Raw genomic sequence first — 25,757 nt, forward strand, 5'->3', positions numbered from 1 at the left:
AGTTACTGATATACCCGGCTGATGAGGAAAACGGACAGGTCCCAAAGGGATGTCACCCCCCCAAACCAAAGCCAGCAGCAGCTGTAGCTGTTGGTTGAATTTTTTTTATCAGATTCACGGAGAGAAGCACACCATCTCAAAAAGACAACACAGCAGCTGGTAGCTAGCTAGAGCCTCTCTCCACAGTGAAAAATGAAGCTAGCTGATAATCCAGTTGTATTGATTGAGAGCAACTCAAAAAACATTTACTGAGAGACTCCTTGACTGCTGCTCAGTATGTTGTAGTCAGGTGCCTGGCAACAACATTCTGGTTTTCATCCTCTCCTAATCAGGAACTAATTCAGACCTGGGACACCAGATGAGTGCAATTAACTACCAGGTAGAAACAAAAACCAGAAGTGTTTCTCCAGGACCGGAATTAAACAGACCCGTTTTAGATGCTACATGTGCCTCTGTGTTCTACATGATGTCGCTAAAAATGTCATTTTTGACGTTCATTAGGTCTCAGTTTACTACCTGGGATTAAAGGTCATCTCAGGATTATCTGGGATTAACAGTGATCAAATTGCATTGATTCTTCATTTGCAGTAGCAGCTGATCAATACCAAAGTCATCCCACACAGGCTTAGACTATTAATTCAAGGAAATACAGGACATTTGAGGTAGAAACCCAGATCATACTGTGTCTGGTCTAGTTTGTTCTTCAGTGAGAGGAAAGTAGACATCTTTATTTTGATCTACAGTGTATCTATTTACTCAGGGGGTCAGAGGACCTAAGGCTAATGGATTCACCTACTGTCTATGACCCCGGGCCAAATTAGACTCTGTATGCATGTTCCAAACCTTCTCAGACACGACTCAAAACACACACTCTCCTCAAAGGGCAGTTCCTCTGGCCAAAAGCCAAAACACACTGCCAGCTCTGTCTCTCTATGTACATCGGAACAAACACGGAGAGGGCTTACTCACAAGGATGAAACCTAATGTGCATTCCAAATGGCATCCTTTTCCTTATATAGTGTCCATTGGGCTCTGGTCGAGAAGTAGTACACTATATAGGGAATAGGGTGCCATTTGGGATATAGGCTCTGCAGACATTGACAGAACTACCAACCAGCTCCACAGCAGCTTCTTCAAAGTTTCAAGGGAGGACAATTTCTTCCCGAAAGCATGAATCAGGTATTCAAATATCAAAGTGATTTATTATGTACTACTTTTAGAATTGTGTTTATTTACTCAACTATTAAATGGGGACATGTCAGAACGTCATCTTTTGCTTCATCGCCTCTTTCATGTCATAGGGCCAGTTTTGGCCAGTGTAGGCAGTCATTGTAAATAAGAGTTTGTTCTTAATTAACTGACTTGCCTAGATAAATTAAGGTTAAATAAAAAACTGTAAATATATACATAACCATGCCAGCCCATATATAATAAATATATATATATAAATAAATAAATACATATATATATATATATACAGTGCCTTGCGAAAGTATTCGGCCCCCTTGAACTTTGCGACCTTTTGCCACATTTCAGGCTTCAAACATAAAGATATAAAACTGTATTTTTTTTGTGAAGAATCAACAACAAGTGGGACACAATCATGAAGTGGAACGACATTTCTTGGATATTTCAAACTTTTTTAACAAATCAAAAACTGAAAAATTGGGCGTGCAAAATTATTCAGCCCCTTTACTTTCAGTGCAGCAAACTCTCTCCAGAAGTTCCCAGCCTGGTGCAGGTCTACAATTTTGTTTCTGGTGTCCTTTGACAGCTCTTTGGTCTTGGCCATAGTGGAGTTTGGAGTGTGACTGTTTGAGGTTGTGGACAGGTGTCTTTTATACTGATAACAAGTTCAAACAGGTGCCATTAATACAGGTAACAAGTGGAGGACAGAGGAGCCTCTTAAAAAAGAAGTTACAGGTCTGTGAGAGCCAGAAATCTTGCTTGTTTGTAGGTGACCAAATACTTATTTTTCACCATAATTTGCAAATAAATTCATAAATCGTACAATGTGATTTTCTGGATTTTTTTTTCTAATTTTGTCTGTCATAGTTGAAGTGTACCTATGATGAAAATTACAGGCCTCATCTTTTTAAGTGGGAGAACTTGCACAATTGGTGGCTGACTAAATACTTTTTTGCCCCACTGTATATAACAAAAATAAATAAATTCAGTCCGGTGAAATAAGGATTATGTTGCATTTACACTGAACAAAAATATAAATGCAACATGCAACAATATTAGGAAATCAATCAATTGAAATAAATTCTTTAGGCCCTGATCTATGGATTTCACATGACTGGGAATACAGATACATATGGATCTGTTAGTCACCGAAACCTTAAAAAAAGGAAGGGTTGTGGATCCGAAAACCAGTCACTATCTGATGTGACCACCATTTGCATAGAGTTGATCAGGCTGCTGATTGTGGCCTGTGGAATGATGTCCCACTCCTCTTCAGTGGCTGTGCGAAGTTGCTGGATATTGGCGGGAACTGGAACATGCTGTCCTACACATCAATACAGAGCATCCCAAACATGCTCAATTGGTGACATGTCTGGTGAGTATGCAGGCCATGACAGAACTGGGACATTTTCAGCTTCTATGAATTGTGTACAGATCCTTGTGACATGGGGCCATGCATTATCATGCTGAAACATGAGGTGATGGCGGTGGATGAATGGCCTGACAATGGGCCTCAGGATCTCGTCACGGTATCTCTGTGCATTCAAATTGCCATCGATAAAATGCAATGGGGCACTCTGTTCGTAACGTTGACGTCAGCAAGCCACTCACCCACGCAATGCAATACATGCTGTCTGCCATCTGCCCAGTACAGTTGATTCATCTGTGAAGGGCACACTAATCCAGCGTCAGTGGCCATTGAAGGTGAGCATTTACCCACTAAAGTCGGTTACGGCGCCAAACTGCAGTCAGGTTAAGACCTTGGTGAGGACGATGAGCAGTCAGATGAGCTTCCCAGAGACTGTTTATGGCAGTTTGTTCAGAAATTCTTTGGTTGTGCAAACCCACAGTTTCACCAGCTGTCCGAGTGACTGGTCTCAGACAATACTGCAGGTGAAGAAGTCAGATGTGGAGGTCCTGGGCTGGAGTGGTTACATGTGGTCTGTGGTTATGAGGCCGGTTGGACGTACTGCCAAATCCTCTAAAATGACATTGGTGGTGGCTTATGGTAGAGAAATTAACATTCAATGCATTCCTGCAGTCAGCATGTCAATTGCATGCTCCCTCAATTTGAGACATCTGTGGCATTGTGTTGTGACACAACTGCACATTTTAGTGGCCTTTTATTGTCCATTGCCCTGTGTTATGATCATGCTGTTTAATCAGCTTCATGATATGCCACACCTGTCAGGTGGATGGATTATCTTGGAAAAGGAGAAATGCTCACTAACGAATGTCAACAAATTTGTACACAAAATGAGCGAAATAAGCTTTTTGTGCATATGGAATATTTCTGGGATCTTTTATTTCAGCTCATTTTTATTTATTTATTTATTTATTTTACCTTTATTTAACCAGGTAGGCAAGTTGAGAACAAGTTCTCATTTACAATTGCGACCTGGCCAAGATAAAGCAAAGCAGTTCGACAGATACAACAACACAGAGTTACACATGGAGTAAAACAAACATACAGTCAATAATAAAGTATAAACAAGTCTATATACAATGTGAGCAAATGAGGTGAGAAGGGAGGTAAAGGCAAAAAAAGGCCTTGGTGGCAAGGTAAATACAATATAGCAAGTAAAACACTGGAATGGTAGTTTTGCAATGGAAGAATGTGCAAAGTAGAAATAAAAATAATGGGGTGCAAAGGAGCAAAATAAATAAATAAATTAAATACAGTTGGGAAAGAGGTAGTTGATAGGGCTAAATTATATGTGGGCTATGTACAGGTGCAGTAATCTGTGAGCTGCTCTGACAGTTGGTGCTTAAAGCTAGTGAGGGAGATAAGTGTTTCCAGTTTCAGAGATTTTTGTAGTTCGTTCCAGTCATTGGCAGCAGAGAACTGGAAAGAGAGGCGGCCAAAGAAAGAATTGGTTTTGGGGGTGACTAGAGAGATATACCTGCTGGAGCGTGTGCTACAGGTGGGAGATGCTATGGTGACCAGCGAGCTGAGATAAGGGGGGACTTTACCTAGCAGGGTCTTGTAGATGACATGGAGCCAGTGGGTTTGGCGACGAGTATGAAGCGAGGGCCAGCCAACGAGAGCGTACAGGTCGCAATGGTGGGTAGTGTATGGGGCTTTGGTGACAAAACGGATTGCACTGTGATAGACTGCATCCAGTTTGTTGAGTAGGGTATTGGAGGCTATTTTGTAAATTACATCGCCAAAGTCGAGGATTGGTAGGATGGTCAGTTTTACAAGGGTATGTTTGGCAGCATGAGTGAAGGATGCTTTGTTGCGAAATAGGAAGCCAATTCTAGATTTAACTTTGGATTGGAGATGTTTGATATGGGTCTGGAAGGAGAGTTTACAGTCTAACCAGACACCTAAGTATTTGTAGTTGTCCACGTATTCTAAGTCAGAGCCGTCCAGAGTAGTGATGTTGGACAGGCGGGTAGGTGCAGGTAGTGATCGGTTGAAGAGCATGCATTTAGTTTTACTTGTATTTAAGAGCAGTTGGAGGCCACGGAAGGAGAGTTGTATGGCATTGAAGCTTGCCTGGAGGGTTGTTAACACAGTGTCCAAAGAAGGGCCGGAAGTATACAGAATGGTGTCGTCTGCGTAGAGGTGGATCAGAGACTCACCAGCAGCAAGAGCGACCTCATTGATGTATACAGAGAAGAGAGTCGGTCCAAGAATTGAACCCTGTGGCACCCCCATAGAGACTGCCAGAGGTCCGGACAACAGACCCTCAGATTTGACACACTGAACTCTATCAGAGAAGTAGTTGGTGAACCAGGCGAGGCAATCATTTGAGAAACCAAGGCTGTTGAGTCTGCCGATGAGGATGTGGTGATTGACAGAGTCGAAAGCCTTGGCCAGATCAATGAATACGGCTGCACAGTAATGTTTCTTATCGATGGCGGTTAAGATATCGTTTAGGACCTTGAGCGTGGCTGAGGTGCACCCATGACCAGCTCTGAAACCAGATTGCATAGCAGAGAAGGTATGGTGAGATTCAAAATGGTCGGTAATCTGTTTGTTGACTTGGCTTTCGAAGACCTTAGAAAGGCATGGTAGGATAGATATAGGTCTGTAGCAGTTTGGGTCAAGAGTGTCCCCCCCTTTGAAGAGGGGGATGACCGCAGCTGCTTTCCAATCTTTGGGAATCTCAGACGACACGAAAGAGAGGTTGAACAGGCTAGTAATAGGGGTGGCAACAATTTCGGCAGATAATTTTAGAAAGAAAGGGTCCAGATTGTCTAGCCCGGCTGATTTGTAGGGGTCCAGATTTTGCAGCTCTTTCAGAACATCAGCTGAATGGATTTGGGAGAAGGAGAAATGGGGAAGGCTTGGGCGAGTTGCTGTTGGGGGTGCAGTGCTGTTGACAGGGGTAGGAGTAGCCAGGTGGAAAGCATGGCCAGCAGTAGAAAAATGCTTATTGAAATTTTCAATTATGGTGGATTTATCAGTGGTGACAGTGTTTCCTATCTTCAGTGCAGTGGGCAGCTGGGAGGAGGTGTTCTTATTCTCCATGGACTTTACAGTGTCCCAGAACTTTTTTGAGTTAGTGTTGCAAGAAGCAAATTTCTGCTTGAAAAAGCTAGCCTTGGCTTTTCTAACTGCCTGTGTATAATGGTTTCTAGCTTCCCTGAACAGCTGCATATCACGGTGGCTGTTCGATGCTAATGCAGAACGCCATAGGACGTTTTTGTGTTGATTAAGGGCAGTCAGGTCTGGGGAGAACCAAGGGCTATATCTGTTCCTGGTTCTAAATTTCTTGAATGGGGCATGTTTATTTAAGATGGTTAGGAAGGCATTTTTTAAAAATATCCAGGCATCCTCTACTGACGGGATGAGGTCAATATCCTTCCAGGATACCCCGGCCAGGTCGATTAGAAAGGCCTGCTCGCTGAAGTGTTTCAGGGAGCGTTTTACAGTGATGAGAGGAGGTCGTTTGACCGCTGACCCATTACGGATGCAGGCAATGAGGCAGTGATCGCTGAGATCTTGGTTGAAGACAGCAGAGGTGTATTTAGAGGGGAAGTTGGTTAGGATGATATCTATGAGGGTGCCCGTGTTTAAGGCTTTGGGGAGGTACCTGGTAGGTTCATTGATAATTTGTGTGAGATTGAGGGCATCAAGTTTAGATTGTAGGATGGCTGGGGTGTTAAGCATGTTCCAGTTTAGGTCGCCTAGCAGCACGAGCTCTGAAGATAGATGGGGGGCAATCAGTTCACATATGGTGTCCAGAGCACAGCTGGGGGCAGAGGGTGGTCTATAGCAGGCGGCAACGGTGAGAGACTTGTTTTTAGAAAGGTGGATTTTTAAAAGTAGAAGTTCAAATTGTTTGGGTACAGACCTGGATAGTAGGACAGAACTCTGCAGGCTATCTTTGCAGTAAATTGCAACACCGCCCCCTTTGGCAGTTCTATCTTGTCTGAAAATGTTGTAGTTTGGAATTAAAATGTCTGAATTTTTGGTGGTCTTCCTAAGCCAGGATTCAGACACAGCTAGAACATCCGGGTTGGCAGAGTGTGCTAAAGCAGTGAATAGAACAAACTTAGGGAGGAGGCTTCTAATGTTAACATGCATGAAACCAAGGCTATTACGGTTACAGAAGTCGTCAAAAGAGAGCGCCTGGGGAATAGGAGTGGAGCTAGGCACTGCAGGGCCTGGATTCACCTCTACATCGCCAGAGGAACATAGGAGGAGTAGAATAAGGGTGCGACTAAAAGCAATAAGAATTGGTTGTCTAGAACGTCTGGAACAGAGAGTAAAAGGAGGTTTCTGGGGGCGATAAAATAGCATCAAGGTATAATGTACAGACAAAGGTAAGGTAGGATGTGAATACAGTGGAGGTAAACCTAGGTATTGAGTGATGAAGAGAGAGATATTGTCTCTAGAAACATCATTGAAACCAGGAGATGTCATTGCATGTGTGGGTGGTGGAACTAATAGGTTGGATAAGGTATAGTGAGCAGGACTAGAGGCTCTACAGTGAAATAAGCCAATAAACACTAACCAGAACAGCAATGGACAAGACATATTGACATTAAGGAGAGGCATGCTTAGTCGAGTGATCAAAAGGGTCCAGTGAGTGGAGAGGTTGGTTTAGGGTCACGGCGATTTAGACAGCTAGCCAAGCCAACCGGTAGCAAGCTAGCATAGGTTGGAGTCTGTTGTTAGCCACCTCTTGCGTTCGGTCAGTAGATTAGTGGGGTTCCGTGTGGTAGAGGGGATTAATCCAAATCACACAACAACAAAAATAAGAACAATAGATATAGTTATAGAGGCCCGAGAAGAAAACATAATAATTCAAATAAATAAATTGTCCGATTGTCTATTCAGATAGCAGCCGGAAAGACAGCTAACGGTTAGCGGGCCGCAGATGGGCGTTCCGGTAACGTCGCGACAGAGGAGCCAGCCGGATCTCCTTCAGGTAGATAACGTCGGCAGTCCGGTTGTGAAGGCCCGGTGGGGCTCCGCGTAGGCAGTGAAACGGGTCCGGATAGGTGACTGCAGCCCAGGAGTGAATGATGGAACTCAGGCGTGATTGACGGAGCTGGCTAGCACCGGAACAATCGATGTTTGCTCCGGAATCGACGAAAGCCGACTGTCACACGGATAGCAGCTAGCTAGCTGTGAGATCCGGGTATGAATGTCCAGAGAGCAGTTGAAATCCAGGGACATGGAGAGAAAAATTGGTCCGGTATGTTCCGTTCCGAGCCGCGCTGCGCCGTACAAAACTGGCGATAGATTTTCGATAGATTTTCGAACTAAAGGACAGCCGATGACCACAAACCGTGGTTAGCTTCTGATTAGCTTCTGGGCTAGCTCCTGGCTAGCTTCTGGCTAGTTTCTGGCCAGCCTCCTGGAGTTTCTGGCTAGCTTCCTGAAGGATTGCAGATCTGAGGTAAATAATACTTTTTTATAAATATAAATTGGTGAGGCTGGTTGCAGGAGAGTGTTTAGAAGATGAGTTGATGGAAAATAAAAATAAAATGTATGTGAAAAAAGTTGTAAATATATATATATACAGGACACGACAAGACGAGGACAAAAGACGTCTGAACTGCTATGCGATCTTGGATACTTATGTATCATGAAACATGGGACCAACACTTTACATGTTGTGTTTATATTTTTGTTCAGTGTGATTTAAGAAATGGCAGAACAAAACAATGGTTACAGAACAAAACAATGGTTACAGAACAAAACAATGGTTACAGAACAAAACAATGATCCAAAACGCATGTAAATGTCCAACGATAGCCATACACAGCCAAGCTTTCCTCTGCTCCAATAGCACCATGTTAAAGTACTAGCCATTCCATGGGATGCAACCACATGTGTAACATCCTCCACACTAAACATTGGAATCCACAGACATAATGGATTAGATTTAATTGTCTTTTCAGTTTTACAATGTAGCCATATATTTCCAGAGTCACTGCTGTCAGCAGAGACTGTAATGCGATATTTGCCTGATGAAATTGCGCTGTTATGGAGAGAGATGGTTTTTGATGTCAAAGTATGGCGCCACCAGTAGTAATGATGCATGTAACATGGTATAGGCCTGCTTTTAATTTCTGGACAATTTCATGCTTTACAAACCAATATATCAATTGTGTACTAGGTTACAACCAGCAAATACATTGAACTGCTTGTCCTCTTTTTATTACAGTCTCTCCTTTTACTTGGAAGGGAGTTTTCTAAGCAGGACTTGCTATCTGTCATAAGTGCCATATCTCAAATCCTTGCTGTTCCATACAGACAGTTCATCTCATGCGTGCATCATTGTACTTTTTAACGTCTGTTTCACCAAAGCCAGACAATAGTGAAATATCTGGGCCTCCTGCAAAATCCTTCATAGAACAGTAGCCTTCAACCCCTAGGAATCTGTTACACATCACTACATAAATACACTGAATGCACAGACAACATGCAAAATGATCGTGTATACTGTATTAAGTGTTCATCCCCTAGTCTACACCATCACAGAGCTCTGACATAATGTCCTGCAGTCAAGGCCATGATCGACTGGTGAGATGTCATGTGTGATGGATGGCGGTTGGGTGGCTATGAGGGCGTCGTAACAGAGAGATAAAGGTTGCGTCCCAAATTGCATTATATTCCCTTTATAGTGCACTAACTTTGAACACGGCCCATAGGGCTAAAGTAGCTACAGACTGCTATATCGGTCTGCTTCTTTAAAAATTCTGATTTTTCAGGGGGTGCTACCTGGCACCCCTACTTCCTGCGGCTATGGCCTCCATACATCACGTCAAATCAATCAGTCAATGGACCAATCACAGCTGTCAGAAAGAGCACTTACTGAAATATATCTACAGCCCCTAAATATGGTTGTGAACCCACCAATCATAACTTAAGCTCTGCGCGAGTGCCTATCATAATCGCCATGCACTTCACAGCTGATTAAATGTATTAAATTACCTGTATAATCTGCAACAGCTTTGTAAGGATTTTTGGTTAACCATGTTTTTCCATTTCTAATTTCATAAAGCAATAAAGAAATCGTCAGCATCACCAACTTGTCTCTTTAAGGCCGTTAACTTGTACGGGTGCTGTAACATGTCATAGAGGGAGCAAAATGGAGAACTGGGCTGCTTGTGTAAATGCAGCCTTTGAGCTGTGTTCTCTTCCTCTCAGCTTAAAGGTGCAGTGCAGTTTAAAAATGTGATTTCCCTTGTTTAAAAAATATATATATATAGTTCCACACTATGATGTCAAAATAATACTCTGAAATTGTGAAATTATAATAATGCCCTTTTTGTGTAAGATGTTTGAAAAAATAGCTGAAATTTCAGCCTGTTCAGGTGGAATGTAGCATTTGTCCCACATGATGTCAGAATGTGATCTGATTATAATAGACCAATGACTGTTCAGTCTTAGGTTGGGAACCCCTGCTCTAGACCAGCCAACCAGGGCTGTGTATGTAAATCTTCACATTTGTTTCCTAACACCCACATGATCAGACTGAGCATTTCAAGGGCCAATGGAGGCTCAGTTATGAGTTATTTTCATTTATAAATAAACACAGTGAGTTTAGACATACAGTGATGATTTAAAATTACAAATATTGCATGGGGGCTTTAAACAGAAATGCCACTAGTGCTTTCCCCTTAAACCAACGGCACACCACTCACCACAAGGGTGTTCATCACAACAAAGACGGTCTCCATCCCAATGATCATATAATCATGTGTGACTCCTTTTTGTCTGGTTTTATTTGATTTATTTATCCTTTATTTATGCAGGGAAGCCACATGTAGTTGAACTCTTTATTCCAAATGAGCCCTGGCCAAGAAAGCAGCATACATTTATTTACACAACACAATGTAGACTAAAACAACACGAGTCAGTGCAGTGGTCAAGTAAAAATAGTGCACAGAAAGGCTGGCTGGCAACATTGTCAGAACAGCAGCTGGCTTTTACAGCCTGGGATTGAACAGGGATGAACTGCTCATTCAGAGATGGATTCGTAAAGCCTCAATCACTCCCAGTGGTACTCTTCTCTTCCCTCTGGAGTCCAATAAGAACGCTGGTCTCCAACCCCCATATTAATATGACCAGAATGGGTGTTTTCCATTTATGCTGTGCACCAATCGATCTGTGAGGTGCCTCCTGTTGTGTCCTGAGGCTGGGAAGGAAGAGGAGTTCTGAAAGAGGCCATTCAGATGTAATCCAGGGGATCAGGAGCCTTTGGATCAGCTGCTACTGTTACTTACTGTACGTTCTGCTGTAGGGTGTTCCCCTATAGACAGCCTTTGGATCAGCTGCTACTGTCACTTACTGTACGTTCTACTGTAGGGTGTTCCCCTATAGACAGCCTTTGGATCAGCTGCTACTGTCACTTACTGTACGTTCTACTGTAGGGTGTTCCCCTATAGACAGCCTTTGGATCAGCTGCTCCTGTCACTTACTGTACGTTCTGCTGTAGGGAGTTCCCCTATAGACAGCCTTTGGATCAGCTGCTACTGTCACTTACTGTACGTTCTACTGTAGGGTGTTCCCTTATAGACAGCCTTTGGATCAGCTGCTCCTGTCACTTACTGTACGTTCTGCTGTAGGGGGTTCCCCTATAGACAGCCTTTGGATCAGCTGCTACTGTCACTTACTGTACGTTCTACTGTAGGGGGTTCCCCTATAGACAGCCTTTGGATCAGCTGCTCCTGTCACTTACTGTACGTTCTGCTGTAGGGGGTTCCCCTATAGACAGCCTTTGGATCAGCTGCTACTGTCACTTACTGTACGTTCTGCTGTAGGGGGTTCCCCTATAGACAGCCTTTGGATCAGCTGCTCCTGTCACTTACTGTACGTTCTGCTGTAGGGGGTTCCCCTATAGACAGCCTTTGGATCAGCTGCTACTGTCACTTACTGTACGTTCTACTGTAGGGGGTTCCCCTATAGACAGCCTTTGGATCAGCTGCTCCTGTCACTTACTGTACGTTCTGCTGTAGGGGGTTCCCCTATAGACGGCCTTTGGATCAGCTGCTACTGTCACTTACTGTACGTTCTACTGTAGGGGGTTCCCCTATAGACAGCCTTTGATTTGGGGTGGGATGATTAATAGGGACTGTAATGTGACATTAGCCTGGTTTCTAGATCTCTTTGTACTGTCTAGCTCCCATAGGAGTTGGCAAGAACTCACAAACTGATCTTGGACCAGGCTAATGTGATGGCTTCCAACTCCATCGGCATGAAGATGAGTTTTGGTCAAGGGCTCAAAGTTTGACCCACCACTTTCTCTTTGCCACTCAAACCTGAGCTTCAGGTTTTAGATGTATGGCAGCGAACATCTGCTGTCGATTTTGAGGGGAAATAATTAAAGCATTGTTAGCCTTTACATTCACACAGGGCCACACAGACGGGAGTCCGCATCTGGGGGACAGATCCACTGTCTCCTCCAGGTCAAGGCCGGAGACGGTGCTGTGGCCCCATTCCACGGCTACTATTCCCTCAACTGGTGGGCCTCCAAGCACTTTTTTAAGTAGTTTTGTTTGGTTCTCGGCTGACGTCAAGTTATGCTAAACTCACAGCCTCTTTGTGTCCTGACCAAGCTATAAGCCACAGACAAAACTCAAAGGGCACATCCTATCATAACATGAAATAAATAGCTTTCCAGGCTGCCTAGTCAGCAGCCAGGCCAATCCAATGTCCCAAATGGCTCCCTATGTAGTGCACTATTATTGACCAGGGCCTATAGGGCTCTGTAAAGAAACTGAGGGCCATTTGGGATGCAGCCCAAGTCTGTTGAGCCCCAGAGGCTTAAGTCTGTAAACAATGACCCATCAGGCCAGACACAGCAGCAGATATTGAGGGAGCTTGTCCATAGGATGTAACTCATCTAATGTTAAATCTCACCACACTGCAGGGGATTTTCTTAACTCCTTCTGTATTTCTTTTGTTCTGTTTTATCATTGATTTAAGAGTCTTGGCAAACAATAAAAGACTGAGGTAATCTCTCGATCCATGATAATTGAAGTCCATTTTTTTAAGGCTATTTGATGATAGTGGTACATTGAAGCTTCCAAACGTTTCTGTTCCATTTCAAACACAGTGTTGTGATGAAGGAAGGATAGGGCGCGCACACACTTACTTCAATTCAATAATAGCCTGCCCTAGTATTATGAACACTGACTGTCCTCTTAAACTGTCATTCTAAACAATGACTGTTCAAAATAAAATGGTGCTACAGCACTGCCAAATGACACACTATTCCCTACACAGTGCACTATGTTTGACCAGAGGCCTATAGACCCTGGTTAAATAGGGCACTATAGGGAATAGGGCGCCATTTGGGAACAGCCCAGTGCTCTGTTGAGAGCCATATGTTCACAGGTTGCATGGCAGGCTAATATCTGATAATAAAGGGGTTCTGTTGCTGTGACCCCTGATGGGGCTGTGACCTATAGGCAGGGGGGCACACATGGTGTTCAAAGAGTATATGGTTGTGTTACATATCACAGGGATTAGACAGATCACGCATGACAGTTTCCAACCCCATACAGGCTGAATGGGTCTGTTCTTTGGTTTTGGAACCAGTGTTTGTCGGTAATGATTTAGCTATTTATCCAATGCTATGTTGTTAATGATTTAGCTATTTATCCAATGCTATGTTGTTAATGATTTAGCTATTTATCCAATGCTATGTTGTTAATGATTTAGCTATTTATCCAATGCTATGTTGTTAATGATTTAGCTATTTATCCAATGCTATGTTGTTAATGATTTAGCTATTTATCCAATGCTATGTTATTAATGATTTAGCTATTTATCCAATGCTATGTTGTTAATGATTGTGAAAACATATGAGGCTGTTTCATAGATTATCAAACGGCCTTAGGTGGGTCTGTTTTAGTTGTCTGTTTTTGGAATCAGTGCATTATTGGTGATGTTTGGGATCTTGTATTAAGCTATTTCAAAGGTCGTAAAATTAGAGGAGACTGGATACTTTTAAGAGATCATAAAATGATGTCCAGAAAAGTTACTGGCTGTGTTTGAAAGTTGAACAGTAAACTTGGGATTTCTCTTCTGCTGCTGCTCTCTGGTCGCCTGTCCTGACATGGCTGTTCAGAGTCTAACAGTGGTTTTAATTAGCTTCACTCTGAGAACACAGATGACCTCCACCTGTCTGTCCTCTCACGTATGTCTAGATAGCCCACCCCTCCCCTCTCCCCCCTCTCTTGCTCTCCCCCCCATGTAATCTTCATCAGTGCTTCTGGGACGAGGTCTGCTCCATTGGATAATGCAGAGACTTCCGCCCTCTTTCTCTCTTGTCAAACTCAATTCAGTAATTAGTCAGGTGAGCCAGGTGATGTTTTAATGGCTTGGTTGTTATGAGTGGACCTAAAGACAATGGATGGTGAGTGATGAGTGACCTGAGGATGTAGCTAAACTAGTTACTATTGTTCATTACTCTGCTTTGTTCGTCTGCTTCCCAAATGCACCCTATTCCCTTTATAGTGCCAGCACCAATTGGCTGTGGGTAAAAGTGGGGCCATTTGGGACGTACGCCATGGTTATAAATAAAACATGATTATTTATTAGTTTGATTCATGTCTGAGGCTCTACTGTGTGTTAGTCCCTTCACTTATCATAAATATACATTGTATCTACCCGTTTCTGGACCATTTACCAGCTACACTGATCAACAGCATTCTAATTGGCACTTTATTCCCTAATGTAGTGCACTACGGGCTCTGGTCAAAAGTAGTGCACTATATAGGGAATTAGGGTGTCATTTGGGATGTATATTGGCCCACCACCTCGCTCATCTAGTATTTCCTCTCTCTCCCCCCCTGCAGCAACAGACTAGCGCCTAGCAACCACGACCGGATACAGCGGCTGAGGCATGAGTTCCAGCAGGCCAGGGAGGACGATGACCCAGACGACCGGAGACGCACATATAGCTTCGAGCAGCCCTGGGTGAGTGTCTGAGACCGGGCTGAGAACCAGGCCTGCCTGCCTCTCCATGGACCAACCCCTCACTAACCACTTCCACTGCCAGCCTGGGAGGGCTGCTAACACCCTGGCTGGCTGGTTATACTTGCTGGCTGGCTGCACCGTGGAGCCTCCCACTACCACTAACAACACTGGGCCTGGCCTGAGCATGGACTGTCCAGTATGACACTGACTGAACGTCAGCCCATGGAGCCTCTTCTCTTTAACTCCTCTATAGGCCTCCCACCTAACCCAGGCTGTGTAGCTCTGATAACTCTAACAATGTTGCGTCCCAAATGGCACCCTATTCCCTATTTAGTGCACTATTTTTGACCAGAGCTCTATGAGACCTGGTTAAAATAGTGCACTATGTGGGGAATAGGGTGCCATTTGGGACACAAACAACCTCTCCACCGGCATGTGTCCTGGAGCATGTGTCCCTCTGGCACGCTCACCTGACCTCTAACCCCGCCCCCCCCATCACCACCACCACTCCCTTCATACCACCCTTGTCATCCAATCTGCCATCAGTGCCATTTGTTGGTTTGTCTGTCACTCAAACACAAGGATCCCCCCACCTTCACATGGACCAATGGACTCCTATCTGTGTCTGATTGTGTTTCCTTGTTGGGGGTTTCTTTTTTGTGTGTGAAAGGTGGCTTTCTGGTTTTAACTGTGCCTTTTTAGAATAGGTTTAGGTATGATTTTCTCCCTTTTGATGGCATGGCTGTTGGCCACCAAGTTAGAATGAGTGAGAATTCAAACTGAACAAAATTGGAGACCTTTCTATGACCTAATTGAAGGTATTTGGTCCCTCAATTAAAAACAGCACTATTCTTCCATTGCACCAGCAGTATGCCTTAAGTATACATTTTACATTGTCAATTATGATGTAAAAATCTGAATATCAACAAAATGATTTGCCTAATGTTTGAGAGTCGCTACTTTAATATGTCTGTTGTTGTATGATATTGTTTTCCTATAAGCACTAATGTATTTATTGACTTTTGTTGTATTAATCTTATACATTGTCCATATGACGTACATTTCTACTAATTCAACTTTCATCATATAGACCTGTAATTTGCGGTGACGTTTTTAGAGCTGGTTTAGACTGTCAACATGTAGTAGTTCGTGTTTATATTGTGTTGTCTAAGGCTTGATTTGAATGAATTTTCCAACGTTTGTAAACTGATAGCTAATGAACAGACTCCATTGACATCTGGGGCTGTATGTATCAGGTGTCTCAGAGTAGGAGTATGGATCTAGGATCGTTCATTGTGATCTAAAAGGCCAAAAGATCCTAGATCAGCATGCCTACTCTGAGACGCCTGATGCGTACTGATCCTGGGCTTCTCTTATAGGTGATGATAAATCAAATAAAGGGCTTGGTCTTGTTTTGAGTTCTGTTTGATATTAGTACCCTATAATTGAGTAAGTTGTGTGCAATGTGTGGGAGAGAGCTTTCCAACCCCACTCTGTTTCTCTGAACAGTCAACATGCATATAAAGTGCCTTGTAAAAGTTTTCAGACCCCTTTGATTTCTTCACAGTTGGGATTAGTGTTATTAAAATGGATTTAATTGTAAACTTTTTTCAACAATCTACACAAAATACTCTGTCAAAGTAGCCAATGCGTTTTTTTTATTTTTTAAAGATTAAACAAAATGTCATGAAAATATAGTGGTTGCATAAGTATTCATCTCCCTGGGTCAATACATGTTAGAAACACCTTTGGATTACGAATGTCTAGAAGAACTTTGCACACCTGGATTGTGCAACATTTGCCCATTAATTATCTTTTAAATATTCTTTAAGCTTTGTCAAGAGGGTGGGTATCATGGCTACACAGCCATTTTCAAGTCTTGGTATAGGTTTTCAAGGATATTAAATGGCCATTCAGGAACATTCACTGTCTTCTTGGTAAGCACGTTGTTGATCCATCCTCAGTTTTCTCCCATCACAGCCATTGAACTCTAGCTGTTTTAAAATCACCAATAGTCTCATTGTAACATAACTGAGCAGATTCATTCCTGTCCTGCAGCTCAGTTCAGAAGGAAGACTATCTTTGTGTCTGGGTGGTTTAATACATCATCCACAGCATCATTAACTTGACCATGCTTAAAGAGATATTCAATGTCTGATTAGTTTTTGTTACCCATCTACCAATCACTTGTCTTTGAGGCTTTTGAAAAGCTCCCTGGTCTTTGTAGTTGAATCTGGGCTTGAAATTCAATACTTGACACCTTACAGATGTTGTTTGCATGAGGGACTGAGGAAGGGTTAGTCAAATTAAAAGCATGTCAACCCCTATTATTTCACACAGAATGAATCCATTTAACTTATTTTGCCAAATGTTACTCCTGAACTACCTTAGGCTCGTCTTAATAAAGGGGCTGAATACTTAAGCAACGACTATTTTGGTTATGACGTTTTTATTTATCTTTAAAAAAAACTTCCACATTAACATTACTGAGTATTTTGTGTAGATTGTTGATAACAATTACATCCATGTTAATCCTACTCTGTAACACAATAAAATGTAAGGGGTCTGAATACTTCTGTGTAGGTTATGTCCCAAATGTTACCCTATTCTCTAATTAGTGCACTACTTTTGAACAGAGCCCTATGGGAATACCACTGCATTGTTTGTTTACATTACTGATAGAACATAATGTTCCCATGACAGCAACATTAAAGGGACAGTCGGACATTATTGCAATCACAATTTATTTCTGAATAACCAACCTCTTACAGAATCGTAAAGAAATCTAGTCATTTGTGTTATTTTTTCCCTACCATACTAATTGCCACATTATGGAAAACAGGAACATATATAGCTGGCACCCTTTTCCGTATATAGTGCACTAGAAGGTCGACCGATTAATCGGAATGGCCGATTAATTAGGGCCGATTTCAAGTCGATAACAATCGGAAATCAGTATTTTTGGGCACCGATTTGCCTATTTTATTTTTTTATACCTTTATTTAACTAGGATAGTCAGTTAATAACACATTCTTATTTTCAATGACGGCCTAGGAGCGGTGGGTTAACTGCCTTGTTCAGGGGCAGAAGGACAGATTTTCACCTTGTCAGCTCAGGGTATCCAATCTTGCAACCTTACAGTTAACGAGTCAACGCAATAACGACCTGCCTCTCTCGTTGCACTCCACAAGGAGACTGCTGTTACGCGAATGCAGTAAGCCAAGGTAAGTTGCTAGCTAGCATTAAACTTATCTTATAAAAAACAATCAATCATAATCACTAGTTAACTACACATGGTTGATGATATTACTAGATATTATCTAGCGTGTCCTGCGTTGCATATAATCTGACTGAGCATACAAGCATCTAAGTATCTGACTGAGCGGTGGTAGTCAGAAGCAGGTGCGTAAACATTCATTCAAACAGCACTTTCGTGCGTTTTGTCAGCAGCTCTTCGTTGTGCGTCAAGCATTGCGCTGTTTATGACTTCAAGCTTATCAACTCCTGAGATGAGGCTCGTGTAACCGAAGTGAAATGGCTAGCTAGTTGGCGCGCGCTAATTGTCGTGTTGCTGGTTCAAGCCCAGGGAGGAGCGAGGAGAGGGACGGAAGCTATACTGTTACACTGGCAATACTAAAGTTCCTATAAGAACATCCAATAGTCAAAGGTTAATGAAATACAAATGGTATAGAGGGAAATAGTCCTATAATTCCTATAATATCTACAACCTAAAACTTCTTACCTGGGAATATTGAAGACTCATGTTAAAAGGAACCACCAACTTTCATATGTTCTCATGTTCTAAACAAGGAACTGAAACGTTAGCTTTCTTACATAGCATATAATGCACTTTTACTTTCTTCTCCAACACTTTGTTTTTGCATTATTTAGACCAAATTGAACATGTTTCAATATTTACTTGAGGCTAAATTTATTTTATTGATGTATTATATTAAGTTAATAAAATAAGTGTTCATTCAGTATTGTTGTAATTGTCATTATCACAAATACATTTTCTTTTAAATCGGCCGATTAATCGGTATCGTTTTTTTTGGTCTCCCAACAATCGGTATCGGTGTTGAAAAATCATAACCTGTCGACCTCTATAGTGCACTGCTTTTGAGTGCTCAATCAACATCATGCCTTCTGTAGTGGCCACAGTGCCTGATCTAGACTAATGTAAAGTCCAAAGGAATAGAATCGCAGTGGGTTATCTCAATATGTCCGCTGACCCACTCATCATGGAACATACACAAGGTGAATGGAATTCTGGGAATTCTATTCCTGGGCCCATAGGGTAAACAGTGAAGGGAGAGTATAGGTGTTACAGCCATGTGGAAGCACTGACCCTGTCACTGTAAGTGTTCTTAGCAGGTATTGATATTAAAGATCTGGCCAGCTCTGTGCATTATCTCCTCTACAGCCTGCCTGTTGAGGCCTGCTGTCCAATTTCTGTGGGCTGCAGAATAATTTCCCTAATTATCCGGTTCTGCATGCTGTTTAGTTAGGTGTTCCTGGTTAGCTGAAGTGCAGTTAGACAGCTCTACATCCCCTGATTGGTACCCCTGTGGATGGTATATTTCTCACTGTAGAGGAGAGCAAGTTCAGTAGGTAGAAAATGTTTTGGAACTGGGTACTACCTGAACTTGCTAAGTAAGAACACCGATTTTTCACTTTCCGTTACAAAGAGTTTTGCTATGGTGTGCCCTACAGAACACAACCCTAGTTTCCGTGGGCTAATTCCATCACAGTGACTGATGGGTAGATATCCAATCTGTGTTGTGGTTGCATTGGGGACCCTTTATTGAAGTCATTTACCACACAGAGCAGTGCATCGACTGGCTGCTTCCGCCAGCAGCGCTATATTGCCACACTGTATTGTTCATTTTAATACCTCCATTAGCTTTAGGTCTTCTGGGTCATGTTTTATCTACTGGTGTTTCCTCATGTTACTAAGGTATTATTTCAAGACACTAAAGGGATCATTCCCCAATACTTCCCCATATTGCAAATTGTAATTTACATGTACGTGTATAATCACAGTAAAATTCACATCTGAAAATGACTGAGAGCTAGCGACATGGATGGAGGTGAGCTGCCTTTACGTGTCCCTGGCCTTGTTCCATGTTCTGTCTGGTGTCGCCATGGCAACAGATACAGCACGGCAACAGCCCAGGTTATGCCAATCAGTCCCCGATGATTGCAGGGATTCATTATGTTTATGTGCATGTCTCGGAAGTCCTCTCAGCGATGACAGGACTAATCTCTTTATGGCCCTCCCACCACTAGTGTGGCACTGTATGAATAGTTGGCATTGCCCATAAAAATAATTAGATTGCCTTTGTATTATGACTGATCGGCAGCCATTACACCCACCTCATGGCTAATGAAAGATGGGGAAGAAGAACAAAGGTGTGGTCGTTAGTAGTTACGCCGACATGTTCCAGAAAGGATATGGGATGTCTCTCTCAAATGGCACCCTATTCCTTATATAGTGCACTACCTTTGACTAGGACCTTATCCATTCTTGCACTATTTAGGGAATAGGGTGCGATTTGTGATGCAGTCATCTGCCAGGAGGAGCTGGAGATAATTAAATGATGATGCTATTCCAAGGTGCCTTGCTGTACGGTGGTGTACACTGTGTGTTCAGGCGGGTTAATGACCTGTGCTAGGGAGGAGGGAGGAAGCCCTGTCACGATGTCAGCGGAGCAGCTACTTGCTTCTTTTAAGGCCCAGTGCAATCAAAAATGTGATTTTCCTGTTTTATCTATTTCCATACTATAAGGTTGAATTATTCTTAGACATTTTTGATAATGCCCTTTTAGTGAAAGAGCTGTTTGAAAAGACCACCTGAAATGTCAACCTGCTTTGGTGGGTTGGAGTCTAATTTAGTTATTAGACCAATCAGAAAGAGTTCCAACTCTTTCTGCCCTTCCCACTCAGACCATTCCCAGGCTGTCCAAGCAAAAATCATGCTTGAGAAATGACTTTTTTTTCTTTTTTTTTTATTAAAAAGAAAAATAATCACAGTATGGTACTTAATAATTGTTACCCAGAAATGATTTAATACTGAGATAAAAACGGCTGCATTGGCCCTTGCAACATCTACTTGACATTCATCACATCTCACTTGTCCCTACATCTCCAGCATGGTCCTCCATCCTCCCTAACCTCTCTGTCTCTCTGTCCGTTTTACCTGAGCACTATGAAGGACAAGGACAGGTAATGTCATCTCTGGATGCCTCCTGGTAAGTGTACTGCAGAGCTATATATTTAGATAGTTTGGCCAACTTTTAGAATGGACGCCATGTTTGTGCCTTTGAGCATTCCATTTATCCGTAGGTTCATGTCACAGAACTAAAGTTACATTCAATTTCTAAGGGTTCATGTACTGTAAATGCATCATATTACATAACTCAATGTCCAAACACTAAATACATGGCTCTGGTGTACAGTACGTGTCTGTGAAAGTTGTGTGTTGAATAACCAGGATGTTGGCCCATTCCTCTTTCAGCAGAACACCACCAACACCGGTCCAAGCCCGTACCAGACAGACAGACAACAGACAGGCCGACACTCTGTGTCTGTAGAGATGCAGATGCAGAGACAGAGGCAGGAGGAGAGAGACGCCTTCCAACAGGCGCAGAGACAGTACAGCTCTCTGCCACGGTAAGTGTGTATGTGTGTAACACACAGAAAGAACACCCGTAGTCCCTATTTGTTTTCCCAGGTCAAGGTGACATTACATATTAATGACCAATTGGCCATGGTATTATCCATTCATATGGATGACATCAGCCTGATATTATCAGCCGGAATCTACAACCAGGTCATTCCTGTCTGGAGTCCAAAGCACCAAACCCACAGCCAAATCTCAGAATAAGCTCAGTTAAACCACAGTCGAGGACTGCTTCCTAAATGGCCACCTATACCCTACATTGTGCACTACTTTTGACCAGAGCACTATAGGCCCTGGTCAAAAGTAATGCATGATATAGGGAACAGGGTTCTATTTGGGATGCAACAAGGGTGTGTCACATTACCCACCACAGTAATCTGACATGATCGCACTAATCTGAGAATGAAGTTACCTTTGAACTACATGATCTGTGTGTTATTACAGGAAGTGGTGTGTCTGTCTGTGGCCTTACATGCTGAAGAAACCGCACGTGCGCAAGTTGATTTTGTTCACCCACACCAGATGCAATCAGGACACGCAGATTGAAATATTCAAACAAACTCTGAACCAATTAAAATTATTTGGGGACCGGTCAAAAAGCATTAAACATTTATGTCAATTTAGCTTGCTGTTGCTAGGTAATTTGTCTTGGGATATAAACAATGAATCCACAGATAAAAAAGGTAAATCAAATGAGTTTCTCGTCATCGCTCCTCCCTTCAGGCTTATTTTTCTTTGGACTGTATATGGCGGTTGGCAACCAACTTTACGGTGCATTACCATAAAGATGAACTGAGTGTGGACCTCAGTTCATCTTTCAATCACCCACGTGGCTATATGCACCTAAAAACAATGAGATGGGAGAGGCAGGACTAGCAGCGCTTTGAGCGTCACAAATAGAACCAAGTTCTATTTTAGTGCTTGGCCACAACGATTGAATAACACGTATGTGTACATTTATTTTGCGACGTCAGCGATGTGGTCAGCATGTTATTATCTGCTCAGGGTTAGAGGTATAGTTCACGCTTCTGATTGGCTCAGGGATTAGAGCAGGGTTTCCTTAACTTTTTCACTCAGCCGCCCTTTCCAACATTAGAGAACATCCCGCGCCCCCCCCCCCCCCCCCCCCCACGTCTATTTCTATGGGTACAAGTTACTGACAAACTGTTCACACCCCTCTTGTTGGCTGAGATAACATTTTGCAGGTTTAAAGCAAATTTCCTGCAATTATACATATTGTCTTGTGTGTTCATGTGATATTTGAGGTACTCGAACGTTACAACAAAATCAATGGACTAAAAAACCTAGATAAAAAACGTTGGCTGACATGGGTTGAGTTGTTCTGGACATTTCTGACAAGTTCTAAATAGCTCTCTACGGTCTGCAATGACTGACATGACAAGGAAACCTGCTGATGCATTACCCAATTTCAAAATTGAACCATTAGAGGATTGTTCATTCTTGTTTAGCGAGAAGCTAAACATTGGCGCCAGAGGGGATGACTGCCGTCTTATCGGCTCTTAACCAACCATGCTATTTTGTTAAAAACAAAATTGCATTGTTCGTAACTTGTTTTGTAGATAATGTTGTTGCTACCGTCTCATATGACCGAAAAGAGCTTCTGGACATCAGAACAGATTACTCACCTCAGATTAGACGAAGAGTTTTTCTTACACTGAAACCCTGATATTTTTCCGCGAAATCTCAGTTGCCTTTTGAGGATCAGGCAACGAGTAGCTAATCTGCCCATGCCTTCCGTCCTGAAAATCGCTGAAAAAATAAATGGGACGAACTGAAAGCACGTACACTACCGTTCAAAAGTTTGGGTTCACTTAGAAATGTCCTTGTTTGTGAAAGAAAAGCATTTTTTCTTGTCCATTTAAAATAACATAAAATTGATCAGAAATACAGTGTAGACATTGTTAATGTTGGAAATGGCTATTGTAGCTGGAAACGGCAGATTTTTTTTGTAATGGAATATCTACAAAGGCGTACAGAGGCCCATTATCAACAACCATCACTCCTGTGTTCCCATCCACGTTGTGTTAGCTAATCCAAGTTTATAATTTTAAAAGGCTAATTGATCAATAGAAAACCCTTTTGCAATTATGTTTGCAGAGCTGAAAGCTGTTGTTCTGATTAAAGAAGCAATAAAACTGGCCTTCTTTAGACTAGTTGAATATCTGGAGCCTCAGCATTTGTGTGTTTCGATTACAGGCTCAAAATGGCCAGAAACAAAGAACTTTCTTCTGAAACTTGTCAGTCTATTCTTGTTCTGAGAAATGAAGGCTATTATATGTAAGAAACGGAAGATCTCGTACAATGATGTGTACTACTCCCTTCACAGAACAGCACAAACTGGTTCTAACCAGAATAGAAAGAGGAGTGCAAGGCCCCGGTGCACAACTGAGCAAGAAGATAAGTACATTTGTGTCTAGTTTGAGAAACAGATGCCTCACAAGTCCTCAGCTGGCAGCTTCATTAAATAGTACCCCGCAAAACACCAGTCTCAACGTCAACAGTGAAGAGGCGACTCCAGGATGCTGGCCTTCGATGCAGCGTTCCAGAGAAAAAGCCATATGTCAGACTGGCCAATAAAAAGAAAAGATTAAGATAGGCAAAAGGACACTGGACAGAGGAACTCTGCCTAAAAGGCCACCATCCCGGAGTCGCCTCTTCACTGTTGACGTTGAGACTGTGGGATAATACTTTTCGAAACGGTCATCCAACTCGGAATACCAAGTCGGGAACTCGGGCCTCTTTCTAGAGGAAGATCACTGATGTCATGATTCGGCCTATTTTTCCCCCCCAGAGTTCTCAGTTGTATTGAAAGCACCATAAATCCAGACAATACCAGACTTTGACAAAGTTTTATGACAAAATTTGCCCACAAGAAGGAGCACCACACCATCTTCCTGTTCAAGTGAGCACAGCACTACAAGACGAGTCCAAAAATGTATTGTATGTTGCATAAATTATGTAATATGCCAGGGAGATAAGAAAATAAAACTCCCTAGAAAGGCCAAAACCTAGAGAGGAACCAGGTTATGAGGGGTGGCCAGTCCTCTTCTGGCTGTGCCGGGTGGAGATGATAACAGAACATGGCCAAGATTTTCAAGTGTTCATAGATGACCAGCAGGGTCAAATAATAATAATCACAGTGGTTGTCGAGGGTGCAACAGGTCAGCACCTCAGGGGTAAATGTCAGTTCGCTTTTCATAGCCGATCATTCAGAGTATCTCTACCGCTCCTGCTGTCTCTAGAGAGTTGAAAACAGCAGGTCTGGGACAGGTAGCACCTTCGGTGAACAGTTCAGGGTTTCATAGCCGCAGGCAGAACAGTTGAAACTGGAGCAGCAGCACGGCCAGGGGGACTGGGGACAGCAAGGAGTCATCAGGCCAGGTAGTCTTGAGGCATGGTCCTAGTGCCCAGGTCCTCCTCCTCCGAGAGAGAATTAGAGAGAGCATACTTACCATCCTGATACAAGGCCGAGTATAGCCCACAAAGATCTCCGCCACGGCACAACCCAAGGGGGGGCGCCAACCCGGACAGGAATATCACGCCATTGACTCAACCCACTCAAGTGACGCACCCCTCCTAGGGACGGCATGGAAGAGCACCAGTAAGCCAGTGACTCAGCCCCTGTATTAGAGTTGGAGGCAGAGAATTCCAGTGGAGGGAGGGGAACCGGCCAGGCAGAGACAGCAGGGGTGGTTCGTTGCTCCAGAGCCTTTCCGGTCACCTTCACACTCCTGGGCCAGACTACACACAATCATAGGACGTACTGAAGAGATGAGTCTTCAATAAAGACTTGATAAATAAATACTTTTTCCTAGCCACCGTGCTTCTACACCTGCATTGCTTGCTGTTTGGGGTTTTAGGCTGGGTTTCTGTACAGCACTTTGTGACATCAGCTGATGTAAGAAGGGCTTTATAAATACATTTGATTTGATTTTGATTTGAAGGTTGAGACCGAGTCTGCGTCTCTCACATGGGTATGCAGACCATTCCATAAAAATTGAGCTCTATAGGAGGAAAGCCCTGCCTCCAGCTGTTTGCTTAGAAATTCTAGGGACCTTAAGGAGGCCTGCGTCTTGTGTAGGTAGTTACGGCAGGACCAAATCGGAAAGATAGGTAGGAACAAGCCCATGTAATGCTTTGAAGGTTAGCAGTAAAACCTTGAAATCAGCCATTGCCTTAACAGGAAGCCAGTGTAGGGAGGCTAGCACTGGAGTAATATGATCACATTTTGGGGTTCTAGTCAAGATTCTAGCAGCCGTATTTAGCACTAACTGAAGTTTATTTAGTGCTTTATCCGGGTAGCCAGAAAGTAGAGAATTGCAGTAGTTTAACCTAGAAGTGACAAAAGCATGGATACATTTTTCTGCATCATGTTTCTGAGTTTCTGATTTTTGCAATATTACGTAGATGGAAAAAAGCTCATTCATGTCTTAATCGAATTATAGATTGCCTCTTATCTGCTCATCCTTC

At 42.9% G+C, this 25,757-nt stretch overlaps 1 protein-coding gene across 9 annotated transcripts in view; it reads left to right on the forward strand.

Annotated features, from left to right (window-relative positions):
- The window catches only part of LOC110508784 (partitioning defective 3 homolog), a 227,961-nt gene that overhangs the window by 196,973 nt on the left and 5,231 nt on the right, over positions 1-25,757 (forward strand). For 8 of the 9 annotated variants that reach the window (XM_036966639.1, XM_036966637.1, XM_036966640.1 and 5 more), the window contains 2 exons: positions 14,464-14,584; positions 21,102-21,256. In XM_036966639.1, the coding sequence (XP_036822534.1) occupies positions 14,464-14,584; positions 21,102-21,256 (276 nt within the window). The remainder of the gene's footprint in view (positions 1-14,463; positions 14,585-21,101; positions 21,257-25,757) is intronic. The other variant, XM_036966638.1, reaches the window with a different exon arrangement.

The sequence above is a fragment of the Oncorhynchus mykiss genome, chromosome 28 (genome assembly GCF_013265735.2).
Source record: "Oncorhynchus mykiss isolate Arlee chromosome 28, USDA_OmykA_1.1, whole genome shotgun sequence".
Taxonomy (NCBI): domain Eukaryota; kingdom Metazoa; phylum Chordata; class Actinopteri; order Salmoniformes; family Salmonidae; genus Oncorhynchus; species Oncorhynchus mykiss.